The sequence below is a fragment of the Cyanistes caeruleus genome, chromosome 3 (assembly GCF_971803275.1).
Source record: "Cyanistes caeruleus chromosome 3, bCyaCae1.hap1.1, whole genome shotgun sequence".
Classification (NCBI taxonomy): domain Eukaryota; kingdom Metazoa; phylum Chordata; class Aves; order Passeriformes; family Paridae; genus Cyanistes; species Cyanistes caeruleus.
Window position 1 is genome coordinate 93,721,795 of NC_141703.1, and position 15,158 is coordinate 93,736,952.

Sequence of the window (15,158 nt, forward strand, 5' to 3'; positions counted from 1 at the left end):
CTTGTAATAAAGAACAGTCATACTGACAAAGATACAGCTTGAGGGTAAAGGGAAAAGATTGCTATGGCAGAGCAAGGTTCAATCTTGATTATTTGTCTGCCTCAGCTACATTAATTGCCAGCCCAATAGCATGGTTTCCTCCTTGAGATGAACATACATGGAGTTGTTTGTGGGTTCAGATATTGCAGAGGCATCCAGGCTTTAGCAGACACTTTCTGCTAAAAATGTAAGGTTTTTATTAATGAAAATTGTAGGAAAGTACCATTATGTCTGTGTATGTATATTTGTGCATATATTTATAGTCATTAGATTCACTTAAACAGGTTTTCAGGAAAGCACTTTTATCTCCCAAATATCTATCTTGCATTCTGGAAGGTAATCAGAAGTTGGGTGTCTGCAATGGACTGAATTTACTGTTGGGTAGGAAGATTGGTCCCAGTCCTGGCACAGCTGGTCCCTGTTTCGGCTGTCCTGTGTACAGCCTCTTACTTACATGTGAACACGTAATCAGGTCCTGTGTTCTATGCTAAAATTGACTTTCATATCTGTCTTCCTCTTTCTTGGACAGTATCTTAAGCAATGTCTATGTAAGTGAAGATTAAAACTGGCTGAAACCTGTTAAAACACCCACTGAGTCATGCCATAGGAATTTGCCTATGAGACTAATCTCAGAGATGTTTTGGGCTTTCTGGTAACAAAGGAAGCGGCTGTTCTCCACCCAAGAAATAGCAAGGCTTGAAGGGGGGCAAAAAGAGGGAGTATGACTTAAAATAACAAGTAGTGATGTATATTTTTCCTTTGATGCATCAGAATCTTTTGAAATATCATTCTCCCTAAAAGGTATCTGTTGTTCTCCTTTAAGATGGTGAACTAGTTTCATAAGTCACCAGTACGTTAAGTTATAAAATACCATATTCTTCCTTGTCAGGCTTTTGATGAAAAAAGTGGTGTGATTTTTTTTTTTAAATTTATTTTTTATATATAAACCAAAAAAGGCCTTTTTCTCTGACAGAAAAAGAGGCACTGCAGAACTGATGAGAGTTTGCCAATGGCTTCCATCATCACCATGATATTAAATGTCTTTTAGCCATTTTAGCCCTGCACTGTCTGGTGTCACAAAAGCCAATCCTTGGTGACTAAGACATGGTGCTCTGCTTGGCTGCTTATCAAAGTGCCTGTACATGCAAGCAGATTTGACCTGGATGCATTTGCAGCAGTTGTACTGTACCTTGATCTTCCTCTTCCTTTGGGATTAATCTTTAAAATTCCTGATAGAACCAAAGATTGCTGCTGTAGGAGCTACTATAAACATGCAAATGTAGTAACTTCAGTTAAAGCTTCTCTCAGATCCTACATGATTATTAAATATCTGAATTTTGTGTCTGCATCAGAAGAAATTCTGAGAAGTTCTGCTCTGCTCACTTTCATACTACACGCCTTACAGTTCTTTTGTCTCTTTGCCTGCTTTCTGTTTCTTGATCTTGGACTTTGGGTACATTCTCGTTTACATGTGCTGCATGCAGTGAAGGTGTGGGTGAAATTTGGATTCTACTGATTCTAAAGATTATGCACAGTGAATGAGTTGTGATGTGAAGGGAATAACCTCACAGTGATGTAAATAATGACCATCACAGCCTATTGTCAGGCTTCAGATATCTAGTTTTCAATTAACATGAAATGTGAAAATAGTATAATAATAGTAAAAAATTTTAAAATGCCATTAAATACTTGCTTCCAATAAAAAATAAATGTGGAAGATAAAAATCAAAGCAGTAACTGTGGGAAGTGTAGTTCTGTATTTAGTATTTTAAAAATCTAATCAAAGCCTAAGCTACAAGTAATGAAGGATGGAAATAGTGTTAAACAAACTGGGCAATTTCCACTTTGTCCTTCTGTGGCAGCATTTTTAGGTGTGGGAAAATTGAGTTTCTTTAACCAGCTTGCTAACAAACAGCCTGAGCCATTACTAGAGAACTAGAATGTTTTGTTTTTGTCTGTGTTGTGAAATCTGTAGGGACAGTTATAATTTAGGGTCTTATTATGCTAAAAGTTTACTGATTCACGTGTCTCTTTCTGAAACATGCCTATCTGCTTTTCTAGTGCAAAACAGCCTTTTATACCAACTTCAAGATCTGTTTTAAGTCTACTATTTGGAAACAAATGAAAAAAAACCCCAAACACCTGGATGTAGAAAATTCAACTGTATAAAGGATGAAAAATTTCATTCATTCAGAATATCATCCTTATTGTTGGAAGTAGGTGTGTACAACTTGATAAGAGGCTCTCTCTTTTTTGATAGTCCAATTACAGTTGCAACAAAGATTTATGAGAAAAAAAGGTGAGTCTTCCTAGCTTCAGACTCTTGCACTGGTATCCTTACTGTTGTTCTCTACAGAAAGAAATCCAAGATGAATATGCTGCTAGACTGACTTAGCATGAGGCCAGCTGCTTCCATAGCAGTGCATATCAGTTCTAAGCTTGGGCAAATACAGAAATCTCTTAGTAAAGAAGACAAACTGGAACACAGAGAACACAAACAGTGAGTAGGAGTAAATTTCTTTGTTGAGCCAAACTGAAATTTTTCTGGCAAAAGTTAAACACACAGGAATAAAAAAAATGGGGTTCGCTTGAGTCAATCCAGAATTTTAAGTGAGCTGTCATTTACGCAGATTTTGAAGAGAGGAAGCTTGTATATCCTTGTTTGTTCCTTAAAATGATTTTTTTTTTCAGACCACAAGCCAGTGGTTTTAGACAAATTTGTTAAAGCACTGAAATTAGGTTTTACAGTGTTTAGAAAATAAACATGTTTTCTTCTGTAACTTTACTGAATTCAACATCTCTGTACAAATAGTTTTGGTCCTGCTAAATAAATGCTTTTGGCAAACATCAACTGAAGAAACACCCAATTCTAACAAGGGACATTTGCTTTTCAGCTCAGGAAAAATACAAGTTTAAAACATGAATGCATGTAGGTTTAAATCAACATGAAGATTTGTCTTCTGAAGCACTTCTGAAGTGCCAGGACAAACTGAAATGCCCTTCTGCATTCTTACTGCCTTTTAGTTTGTTTATGACCACAGAAGTCACACAGCCTGCCTTCCCTTAACAGTGTACACAATGTGTTCTTGTGAGAGCTGTCATCAAAACACATACATCTTCTTTTGTGTAACTTGTTCTCTGAAAGAAAGCCTCAGTTTCTCTGCCATCTTTTCTTTTTGCCTGTTCATATGTTTTTTTGGCATAGCACATCTACTTTCAGCTTCTAAACTGAGCTGTTTCACAGGTTAGCCTTTCTTGGCTTTAGTGCCCACTTGCAGAAGCGAAGATACTCGGCTGATGGCCTATGTTCCTGCTTGTGCCTGGCAGATTTGGTAAGTGCCCCTCTGTCTTCTACCTACTTCAGAGGCACATGTTCACTGCTGATTCAATAATTAACTCCTTGTTTGCCCATGAAGCCTGTTCAGCCTGTACTAAGCAAAGTATGCTGCTGGACCGCTGTGCATTGGTTGGTGTGTTTGAATGAGGGAGAGATCTCTCTTAGGACATTAATAGCAACTAATTCCACAGTCGTTTTGCAGCTTTTTCTTCTCTGTTCTAGCTCCCTCTCTGTCACCAGTTGTGAAAGTTGATGGCAGGCATCAAGATATGATTGCCTGCTGGCACTTAAGGTATTTTTGAAGTAGTATGGATGCTAAATCTGAACCAGAGTGCCTGTAGTTATTACAGGCCACATAGCTCTCAGGCCTGACTGAGAGCTAGCCTGAGAAATTCATGAGAAGGAATTAAAACAATTCTCAGAAAAACTAAACAGCCTTGCAGGTGTTGTTTTGCAGTCTTGTTTTCTCTTGCAGGAGAAAGCCAGGGGGGTGATGAGCCACCCTGACCAATGATGGTGATGTAGCACTTTGTTAACCAGTAGGAGTTTCTTTTCTGTACTTTCCACGTATCTGTCTATAAGACAGAGCTGAAGCAATAAACTAAAGAAGTCTCGTGTTGTGACTCCCTTGAGAGTCCATTGTCGTTCTTTATCGCCGTTCCCAATCGGAACGACAAAGTAGAACCAAGTTTGTTGTGGATCCTGATTTTTTATTTGCAGCAAGTTGCATATCACCCTTTACATCTCTTTTTAAAGATCTGTTCTTGATCGCTCAGATTCAGCCTAGGTGATTTCACCCAGCCTAAGTGTAAAAGTGGCATTGCCAGTTAATTTTGCAGGTCAGCTTTTAGAGAGGACTGCAGGTATACCCTTAATATGTTCTCACATGACAAGATATCAAGACCATAATTACTGGGTGTCAGAACAGACAGTAAGCTTGCCCAGTTCAAAGGTGCAGACCTGCTCTTACTGTTATAAGGTATTGCTTAGGCTTCTCTTTCAATGCTTGGTTTTCATTTGGCATTTCAATATCAATACATCCCAAAGGTACTACTCTGTTTTGGGAGTAGCCTTCATCGTGCTGCAGAGATTGTCTTGCCAGCCTGCACTGGACCCACATTCCCCCGTGCATGGCTTTTGACCACATGATTTTTTGATGTTGTTACTGACTTGCAATTGACATTTGAACATGTGGGTAAGCAATGAGGATAAATTATGAAGTTTGCAGCGTGTGCAGTCTTGTGAAGTAGAAAAAAAGATCACAGCTAAATATGTGAATAACCAATAAAGTTGTATGGTCTTGAAAGACTTCAGCCTGGAAGAATATATTCTGTAGTCACTTGTCATGGACTAATAGTAATAGCTTGCAAGCAACCAATGTTAATTTAAAGAAATTATATGTATGTATTAGACTTTCACAACATCAGACATATAATTGCAAATATTAGAAATTAATGATCAGGTGGAAGGGAATAACATATTTGGATTATTAATAATGATTTTCAGGACATTTCATAAAGCCCATAGGATACAATGTATGGAATAGCTTAAAAAAGAGAAGAGAAAAGAAAAAAACCCTAAGGCTGATGCAGATGATTTTGGGAAAATTTTGATTAATTTTAAATTGATACTTAAAATGTGAGGAGAAAATGAGCAAGCAGCTAGCATTGGATTTCTTGTTCTTAAAGGGTTAAAGAAGGGTAACAAAATGGTAATCAGTGTAGCTTAATGGAAGGTATCTGTCCTGCAATTTGATACTGTTCTTTAAAACTATCAATATGATCAGCCACACTTAAAAATTCTTACCTTTAAAATGATACTGCATCATCCATTGACTAATAAATTTAAAAAATACAGCTCCCAAATTCCTTGAAATGGATAAAAGAGAAGTAACCAACTGATGTCAGCTTTGATGATTCCCATCTCATAGACACCGAGCAGGGGGTGTTAATCATGTAATTAATGGGTATTAATTTTTAGTCTGAAATAATTTAGCTTTTTATTAAAAGAAAACTTTATTAGAAGCCTGCTTATAATGGAAATTTCAAACATAAGCAGTTCATTAAACAGAATCATGATGTTGGTAGTCATGTGCTGTCTAAGTGAGCACGATTCTTTTCAGGTTTATGCACCAAATGATCCTGAAGTTTGGTAGTAAACATTTAGCTGTTGATCTTCATCCATTTATTTTTTTTTCAGCCATCTTCCCTATTGCTTCTAAGACCTTATGGTACCATATAATTTGGACAGAACTGGCCAAGCTGATAGGCCATTCTGCTGTTAAAAAAAGTATCAAACCTAGAACTGATCAGATTTTCTTTTGAAGTAACCCAAAATGAAATGATGTCCTTTTTTTGTAGTTTTGGAGTGGAGTTATTTTGATCTGGGGATTTAGGTGATTTTTTCATTAAAATATTAGGAAAACATTACTAAAAATGTCGTTTTCATTTTCTGGCCACAAAAAAAAAAAATAGATAGGATTTTTTGTTTTTCTAGCAATGGAGTGTGTGGGAAAAATGATCAACAATTTACTTGTTGTTTTGACCAACTTCTTAGCACTGCCAAAAGCAGGGAAACATTTTTCCTAATACAATTGACATTGATAATTACCTTATCAAAAGGTATTTTCCTAATCATTTCTTGTTAGATAAATGTCAACAGACCCTAATCAAGACTAAATTAAAAGTCTCCAGTCTGACCTGGTAGCTGCCTCTGAGAAGCCCATTGGTTACCTATTACCTGAGGTATTTGGGAGTGTAGTGGGAATCAAACTGAAGCTGGCAACATTTGGAAAGGCGGCTGCCTTACTGTTCTGAGCATGCAGTACATGCTGATCTGAACTAGATTTTAGCTCTGCACCCAATTCTACTCCCTGTACCTAATGCTTCAGTATTTTGCTTCTAACCTGAAAATGGTTTCTTAGGAAATGTAACAACTACCTGGAAAACTTCCATCAGTGCCAGCCATGGGCTGGGTTTCTGTTTTCTGGGAAGACAGAAAATATGCAGCACTTCTTCTAACCATGCAAGTCAAACATCCTGTAATTGAAGTAATCTAAATAATCTTCTGCCTCTGATATCCTGCTGCTTCAGTACACAGTGACCCAACCACCTAGTGGGGCTGAAGCTGCTTCTCCTTGGCGCTTGTCTCTTGCTGGAGGTGGTGTGGAGGAGGGGAGGGAAGGTAGTTTAAACAGTTTTTTATCTCTATTGGATCCCTGTCAGTAAGGGGAGGCGGAGGTGAAGAGCAATGACCTGAGCATAGCAAATGTTGTTACCCTGTTGCATCATAATTATTTCATTTCTGAGGGGAAGTCAGAAGCAGCAACAGCAATAAAAGCAGTGGTTTCTGCCTTGTCTTCCAGAGCAGCATCAACAGGCATCTCTACCATGGCACTGCACTGCTTGCAGCTTTTTCTCTTGCTTCTGCTTGGTTCGTGGTGGCCAGACTCAGGGCAACATGTGGCAGGAGCTGCGAAGGTCAGGGAGCACTATATAGCTGCACAGATCACTAGCTGGACCTACAAACCGGAACCTGAGGAAAAATCCAGGTAACAAAGTACAGGATAAGAAGGATGAAATTAGTCCTCCCTTGTCACTGAAAGGTGGTTTGTGTCTCATCTCTTGTGGAATTGCAGAGCCCAAGAGGACTTCAAAGCCAAATCTGTTGATTTCAGAGGAACTTGATGGACATTAAACAGCATGATCTGAACCAGAGCCAGTAACTTATTAAAAGCTCCTTTTAATTTGCTGCACTAGTGGAAATTATTTTTATTATTTCAGAGCACTTCTATTAAATAAGCTCAAGGACTTGCTTTTGTCATTTTTACATAGCTTAATGTTGGTTGCTTGGGGTTTTTTAATGTATTTATTTTGGATACATGGATGCTGAGCAATGTTAAGTTGAACCATGGTTTGGTAAGATTTCAAAAACTTTAAGACTTTAGAATTTGCTGAAGGAATAATTATGTTCCAGTTTTGATGCTATCACTTTCACTTAAATCAGAGCCAGGTGAACTTTGGAACTAGCTGTACAGTTTCTGAGTTGTTCATGAGTTCTGTGAAATGCACATTCTGAGTTCTGATGAGTAAAGGTGGTAAGATCAAGCATTACTCTGCTTCATTAAGTGAAAATACTGATTTTATTTTTTTCAGATAGCATTGCACAGTGGCCAGCCTCTCTGCATCCACCAGACATAAGAATATAAAATATGTTATTTTTATTACTACTACTGTCCTTAGGATTATAAACACTTCAGGTGTAATGCTACAGATTACAGAATTTGGATGTAATTTCCTGTTTAAATTAGGGGGGAAAATACTAAAAATTAAACATTAAGAGTAATTAAAAATTACTTTTCCTGTTACGTTAAAAGGGTTTTTTTTATTTTGATGCTTTTTTATGTATATATATTTATATACAGGTGAATGGCTTGCTTTTTTTTGTTTGTGATTTTTTTTTCCTAAACATGTATTCCATTTCAGGATAATATGGAAAAGATAGTTCCAGTTCAGATTATGACTTTCTAACTTTTGTTTTTTACAAGATTTAATTATAACAAAGTTTCTATGATTTTTAAAATCCCCTTGAAACTTTAACAGAACTGGTATAAGCATAATGTTAAACTGGCAAGACAGAAGGAAATAGGATTTAAAGGTAGGAACATGAAGCCAGATGCCATTTAAGTATTGTGAACAATACAATACATACGAATTTACTAGTTAAAACTTTATTCCCTTCTGCACCAGGCACATCAATTTAAGCATCAAGTGCTGTTTGGTTAAATTCACATTGTGGATAGAGTGGTTTTCATGCCGTAGTCACAAGACTGTCTAAAACCTCAGCTGAAGTTCTCTGAGATAACCCAGCAATATTTTATATGCAATGTCTATTGAGTTACCTTGCCTAAGTATTTAGAGTAAGTCACATCCCAGATGGGTCTAAAGAATTTTGTAGAGCTTATAGAAATTTATCTAAAACCCGAAACAAACAAGCAAACAAAACCAAACAAAACTACCAACTAAAAACAAACAAACAAACAAACAAAAAAAAACCAGCAAAAACCAAACAAACTAAAAAAAAAAACCACAGAAAAACAAAAATCCACACAGCACAAGTATGCTCACTGAGGAAGAGTTAATGGCTTGGATCCCAAAGGTATTGGAGTATGTAACTTGTGCTGATTTCAGCAGAAGCTGAATGTCTAAATGCAGTGTAAGAGTCTGATACTTTGTTGCTTTTATTTCTAAATAACTGAAGAGAGGCTGAAAGGAAAATCAGTTCTTCCTGCCTGAGTTCCTTAATTTTCCAATCGTACAGGCTAGAAAAAGATACCTAACATCTCTGAGTGTCAGTCTTATCTTTGCAGAGGTTTGTTACCATGTACAAGTGCTGTTTATTTATAAGACACTTCAGCACAAAGTGATAATATATTATCTGCACATCTTGCAGTGTTGATGCTGCAATTCCTAGAAGTCACATAACTAGACCTCTTGCGTAGTGTGGTATTTCTGAACTGTTAGTGCACTAGGTATTTTATTCCTCCTTACTATCCAACTGGCACTGATAAATTTCCTCTTCTACCCTGCAGTGCATATTCTCTTGAACATTGTCACATTAGGGCAGCTCTTGTTAGTGAACATTATGGATCCCATCCTTCCCCTTAAAGAGTTAAACAAAATTTTATCAATGACTTTAAGGAGAGGGGAAATAATTGAAACCCCAATTGCTTCTGCCTGACTGTCCTGTGGAGAGAGAAGGTTGCGAAGGAATTTACAAGAGATCTCCTCCAAAAGACATCTCCCCCTTATGGACTCTGGATGTCACTGAAGTGGTTTCTCTCTGTTCTCTCTTCTCAGCCTCCCCACAGTTGAACAGCTGATCAGCTCCTTGCTGACAAATGTGCCTGACAGAGCATTACAAAGAAAGCAAATAGAATTCACTCATAATACATACTATAGTAAATCAACCAATAAATGTGAAGGGCTGTTATCCTTTCAGCTGTCTTCTTGTCATTATTTCTATTGCAGAAGTGTCGTGTGCTGGTTTCCTTCTGCTTGCCTAAATATTTTCTAAAAAAACATTGCGTGGTCTACTGAGTGCCAAATTGTTTACGCAATAAGACTAAGGGCACTTGCAGTGTTTCTCATTTTCTAACTTTCTGTGAGATCCTTAGTTGTTCTCAGAGTGCTTGCCTCCAGAGTCATTCCTGTGACAGGAGCTTGCTGTTCATGCAGTTGTAAAACCCTTCTGGTGAGTCTTAAAGCTCAAGCATAGGGCTGAATAAACAGAAATTCAGTTTTCTTTCCCTGTGTCTTGTCAGAGGCTTTGTAGGTTAAGTGTGGTTGAGACATCTTCCTCTGTGTCTTGGACAAAACAAAGGCATCTTTACCCCAGAATCAAAATGATCAATAGAAAACACTAGTAAAATCAGTGGTGAACTGTTCTAGGTATGGATATTGGATGTCCTGTACTAAATTATCTGTCTCAGGAACACCACAGATTCAACAGCATAAGAGGGAGAAGGGAAGATACTACAAAGAGTTGGTCTCTTTGACCAAAGAGTGTAGTTTGCCTTCATCAAAATGTGAAAGTGATTAAATATATCTCCAAGATTCATTTTTTGAGATATCCATTAAACAGCAATGACATTTCTGAGAATCTTTGTCCTTCCAATATTTTTTGTTACTCTTTTGGTTTCAGATTGGAACATTCAGATCCTGTATTTAAGAAAATCTCTTACAGAGAATATGAAGTGGATTTTAAAAAAGAGAAACCAGCAAATAAATTTGCAGGTAAAGAGGAATTAAGTGTTCTGAGTATTTTAATTTATCACTTGTTTTAAAGCCAATGGCAACTTAAGCAAGCTTGTATTTTTGTGTCCATTATTTGCACATAAACCAAACAGGCACAGGGGGATGAGGGCTCTGCAGTGCATGAATGAGGCTTCCAAAGGCTGTAGGGAGGTTGGGCTTTCAGAGGATGCAGCTGTCTGCAAATCAGTTGCACCATACAAACTTGTTTCCTTTGTTTTCAGCATCTGATGAGGATTACCACATACATGTATATTTGTGTGGCACAGCTGCAGTGATGACACTATGAATCCATATGGAAGGAGCCTAAGGCCTGAAACTAAATATTTACAAAATAGTTTACAAGAAAAGAAACTAACAAGCCAAAAGTTGTCTTAGCAGCTTTTTAAAGTGCTTATTTTTGCAACATGGGGAGTAGAGATACAAGCTCTTGAAATACTTTGCAGGAAATGCCTCAAGAAATTTGCAGTGTGGAACTGATTATTTATTTGGATAAGATTTGGGGATTGAAAGAGCTCTTTGTTCTGTGACTTCTGGCATTCAGAGTGCTACTTAAAGTAATGTGTTTGAATGCCTTTCTCTAAACTCTTAAACTAGAAAGTGTTTATCTTCTGAAACTATTTAATTAAATTGTATGTGAAAGATTCCTAGAAATTTGCACTGAACCTCAAGCTGAATCTTTTGATAAAGTTTCTGTATCTGTAAATAACTTTTTCTCCCTAAATCTGTTATTTTCCTGTGATTTTTAAGTGCTAGTTTCCAGATAAATAATTTATAATATTTCTGACTATGCACTACAGGCTTTAAGTACTGATATGCCTTTTTATGGATAAGTTTCATTGCAGTGTTATTACATTCTCTGCATTAATTTTGGAACTTGTGCTTTGAGAGCTAATATTTTCTACTGGGGGAGAAAATTCTTTGTTTCTCTAAACATACTGTTTTATTAATCTTTTCCTCTTTCTTTATCTTGAATAACTATAGGACTTCTGGGACCAACCCTGCGTGCTGAAGTGGGAGATACTTTAGTAGTTCACCTTAAAAATATGGCTGACAAGCCAGTCAGTATTCATCCTCAAGGCCTAGTTTACAGCAAAAATGAAGAAGGTAAATACTGTAGGAACTCCATGTGTTGCTCATTTATTTGTATACTAGTGCATGAAATGTTGAGAGGGGTCCAAATCAGTATTTAAAACCATGTGTAACACAGAGATCCGTTGATCCTGGGTTACATCTTCATGTCCATTGTTAGCTCCTTTCTTGTTCATCAGCATAACATTAGGAATGAGTGTCATGAGCAGTTTCCTAGCAGTGCTGGTCGTGCTGTTCTGATACTCAGCATTTAATGCTCAGCTTTGTGGTGCTTTGCTCCACACCCTCATGAGGCCAGCAAAAAGAGATTATAAACTATGACCAAATGGACAGCAAAATGTCTGTACCAGCACGAAGTGAGTGTGGTTGCTCATGCTTCTTGGATTGCCCTGCCCTGAGTGCTGAGCCAGAGCGCTGACCTGCAGTTTACGAATTCATGCAAGGCTTTATTTGTTGTGTGTGTGCAAAAGGAATTTTGCAACACCATCTCATGGAGTTGAACAGAACATCTCATTGGAAATGATGGGAATACTGTCTGATTAATTAATGTACCTTTTGCACTTCGGATTTAGATTCTCTGTCTCCCTTTTGTCGTATTGCAGATCTGTTGGATATGGCAGGCACTGACATGAGCCATTACTGCTCAATATATGAATGTGCAGTGTACAAAAGGCCTGAGGCAGCGCCAGCCCATGCAGTGGCTTTATGAGAGACACTTAGAAAGGTGACAGAGTGGGCAGCATTCCTCTGCAGAGCATCAGTGAGCAGAGGCTGAAGCTTCATCCTGTCCTAACCTTAGTCAGACTGATGAAGAGCCCAACCTCTGGTAGTGATGTTACTTCTAGGAAATCTTTAATCTGTAAGGAACAGGATGGTAGTGGAATAGCTACTCTCCCCAGCTACTCATTATTATTTAATATCAGTTATTATTATTATTATTATTTAATCAGTTATTTAATGAGTTATTTCTTTGAATCTGAAGTACCATATGAGCATGATCAAACCAAGCTTTTGGAGCTGATTGTAGGAAGATATTCCAGGCATTTTATTTGTTCTTTGTCTTTATGCCACCCTACTGACTCTTTTCTTGGCAGGCTCCCTGTATGATGACAGAACATCCCCTGAAGAAAAACGAGATGATGCTGTACTTCCAGGCCAGCTCTACACATATGTGTGGGATATATCAGAAGAAGTTGGTCCAAGAGAAGCTGACCTTCCTTGTCTTACTTATGCTTACTATTCTCATGAGAACATGGCAGTGGATTTTAACTCTGGTCTGATTGGAGCACTGCTGATCTGTAAGAAAGGTAATGAAATGCTGTAAGACTACAATAAAGTAATGCATTTTCATTTCTTAACAAAGATGATAATGTATGACAATGAGAGAAGATACATTATTTTCTTTTTCACATCTTTACATGCAGTGTAAAACAAATGTTTTTTAACATCATTCTTTTAGATGTTAAAGTTTTTAAATGCCAGCTTTCATGCAGTTCCATCTTATAATCATAGGATGGGCAGAAAATCTTAATAAATTGATACATTTGCCTGTATTGGTTGCGTTTTTAGTTGCTTAACTGTTAAATTAAGCTAACTGCTTATATACTAATATGACCTCAAATTAACTGCTAGTATGACCTCAAATTTCCTGTCTTAGAATAAATATTTTCTAAAACTTCATTCAAAATGGTTTGGCCATTTCAGAAAATAAGGCAGTAAATTATTGTTTTACCCATTGTCTTTTAAGGCTGTCTGATCAAGAACCTGGAACACTTTCTTCTGTAACATGAGTTTAAAACTGCAGAGCAGTGTCTTTTGCTAGCTATTTGAAGATATGGCCAAATTTGAGCAGATTGTAAGTCTTAAAATTGTTTTTGCATGCAGTCAGAGACTTTAGATTTTAGCAGTCTGAACCATTGAATTCCATCTCCACTAATAACTGGTGTCTTGTAGCACTTGTAAACAGCTGCTAGATACACATTCGTGGTTTGAGGGACAACTGAAACAACATGCCACCATGTAATGTAATTAAACTACTTACCGGTCCCTTAAATCCAAGGGTTTTCCAAATTATATATCCTTCTTGTGGTGAACGTGCTGGGAGTTATTTAGCTTGCTTTTGTTTGAGTCAAAAAATTTGTGTAGACTGTAGACTGCGTGGACTTGGACCTCAAAGCTCCCCTGAAAGTAAACAGAACATTGGTTCAGTGTGGGTTGCACAAGGACACTCTCTTCACCCATAGATACCCATTTTCATGCAGATCACACCTACTCGTATCACCTCAAAGGAGTGGCATTAGTATTATGTTCCTCCTGAATTTTTTTGATGATTGGTGCTTTTAGTATTATCTAAGGCTTGTTATTTTCCTAGTTTTCTTGGGTTTTCTTTCTCTGGGTTTCCATGTATACGCATCTTTTATGGCATACTGGTTGAGCTAATCTGGGCAAATGCTTTGGAACTACTTCCTTCTCAGGCTTCTCAAATTCATGCACTCTGGGCTTGAGTAGGATATGAATTTGAGATGGACTGGTGTGACCACTACCACACCAGTGGTAAGGTACTACTTTCCTTCAGGAAAATTTGGGTGTATATTTCTGGCTAGAAATGAGACAAACAGCTCACTATGCTTATTTTTAGGATTTCTGAACAGTTTTTTGACTGGACACCATGTCTGGTAGATGTGCAATGTACCTGTGTGTTTGGTCTGCCTGGCATGGAGTTTGGTTTGTTTACAGCAGCTCATATGGTGCTGTGTTTTGGATTTGTGGCTTATTAGCATTGATAATACACCCACCCATGTTTGAGCTGTTGCTGAACAGTCTTTTTTTCCTGCTCACACCTCCCCTAACAGTGGACTGGGGGTGGACCCAAGAGATTGGGAGGGCACCCATCTGGACAGATGAAACAAATTGGCCAAAGGGTTATTTTCTACCATTAACATCATTCTGCAATAAAAACTGGAGGCAGAGGAGGAAACAACAGCATGGGGAGCACAAGGCGTGTTGACTTCCAAGGTGACTGTTTTTGAGAGACTGACTAGGCATCAGTTAGTTTGTGGGAGATGAGTGATTTCTTCTGCATTGCTTGTTGTTTTCCCCTCTTTCCTTCACCTTTGAACCATCTTTATTGACTCATGAGTTTTCTGGTTTTTGTTCTTCCCGCTCTCTCTCCTGTCCTGTTGGGGATGGGGAAGCATTGAAGAGGGTGTTTGGCTTCTGGTCGGTGTCAGCTCCCCATAGCCTGAAACATTTAAGGGTGGTAAGGTTATAAAAAGTGGACTTTTGAGTTAAAGCACTGCCTGAATGTTCTTTGTGTGGCAAGTAGATAAATTCCTCTGTTGTTCTGAGGCTTCTTTTGTGAAGAAAAACAGAACTTTGTAGCTTCTCATAAATAAAAAAAAATATGTTAGAAATTATTTCTTCCACTGTGTCTTCTCCTAGGTAGAATAATCAAGAAGTTTGCAAATTTTTAATTCCTGCAATCCAAAGGGACCAAACTATGTTTTGAAAGTAGCAAGTGGAAGTTTTTAATGTGAGCGATCTACAGAAAGAATCATAAAAATCACACCAGTTCTGTGTGGCATGTCCAGAAAGAAACTCTACTTCTTGACAGAAATTACATCTGTACCACAAAATCAACCAGGACAGTTTCTTGTAAATAATGCAGCACAGCAGTGTCTGTTGAAGTCTTCTGTGTGTAAATGTTGTTTGCTGAGTGATTGGTTTTAAGCTTTTTAAAGTTGCTGATGACCTTAGTGCTTGAAAAGGTGCTGTTCACACTGCTGGTGACTCTGCCGTCAGTCTTCTCCTTGCCTCACAAGTCTGAAAATAGATCAGAGCACCTGCTTGTGAACCAAAGGTGTTTGACACTCCCCTTC

The 15,158-nt window shown here is 37.8% G+C and overlaps 1 protein-coding gene and 1 long non-coding RNA gene across 4 annotated transcripts in view; one reads left to right on the top strand and one right to left on the bottom strand.

Annotated features, from left to right (window-relative positions):
- The window catches only part of F5 (coagulation factor V), a 41,860-nt gene that overhangs the window by 1,144 nt on the left and 25,558 nt on the right, over window positions 1-15,158 (top strand). The window contains exons 2-8 of one of the 3 annotated variants that reach the window (XM_086882980.1): window positions 2,101-2,259; window positions 2,396-2,539; window positions 3,284-3,371; window positions 6,741-6,926; window positions 10,079-10,170; window positions 11,173-11,295; window positions 12,375-12,587. In XM_086882980.1, the coding sequence (XP_086739106.1) occupies window positions 6,766-6,926; window positions 10,079-10,170; window positions 11,173-11,295; window positions 12,375-12,587 (589 nt within the window). In that variant the 5' untranslated portion in view covers window positions 2,101-2,259; window positions 2,396-2,539; window positions 3,284-3,371; window positions 6,741-6,765. Of the gene's footprint in view, window positions 1-2,100; window positions 2,260-2,356; window positions 2,540-3,283; window positions 3,372-6,740; window positions 6,927-10,078; window positions 10,171-11,172; window positions 11,296-12,374; window positions 12,588-13,045; window positions 13,136-15,158 lie in introns of those variants that run through there. The other 2 variants (XM_023941875.2, XM_023941881.2) reach the window with 2 other exon arrangements.
- On the bottom strand, window positions 11,301-13,461 carry LOC147654360 (uncharacterized). Its single transcript, XR_015285023.1, has 2 exons — window positions 13,322-13,461; window positions 11,301-12,576 (listed from the first exon to the last, which is right to left on the bottom strand). It is a non-coding gene; the product is annotated as an uncharacterized LOC147654360 (long non-coding RNA).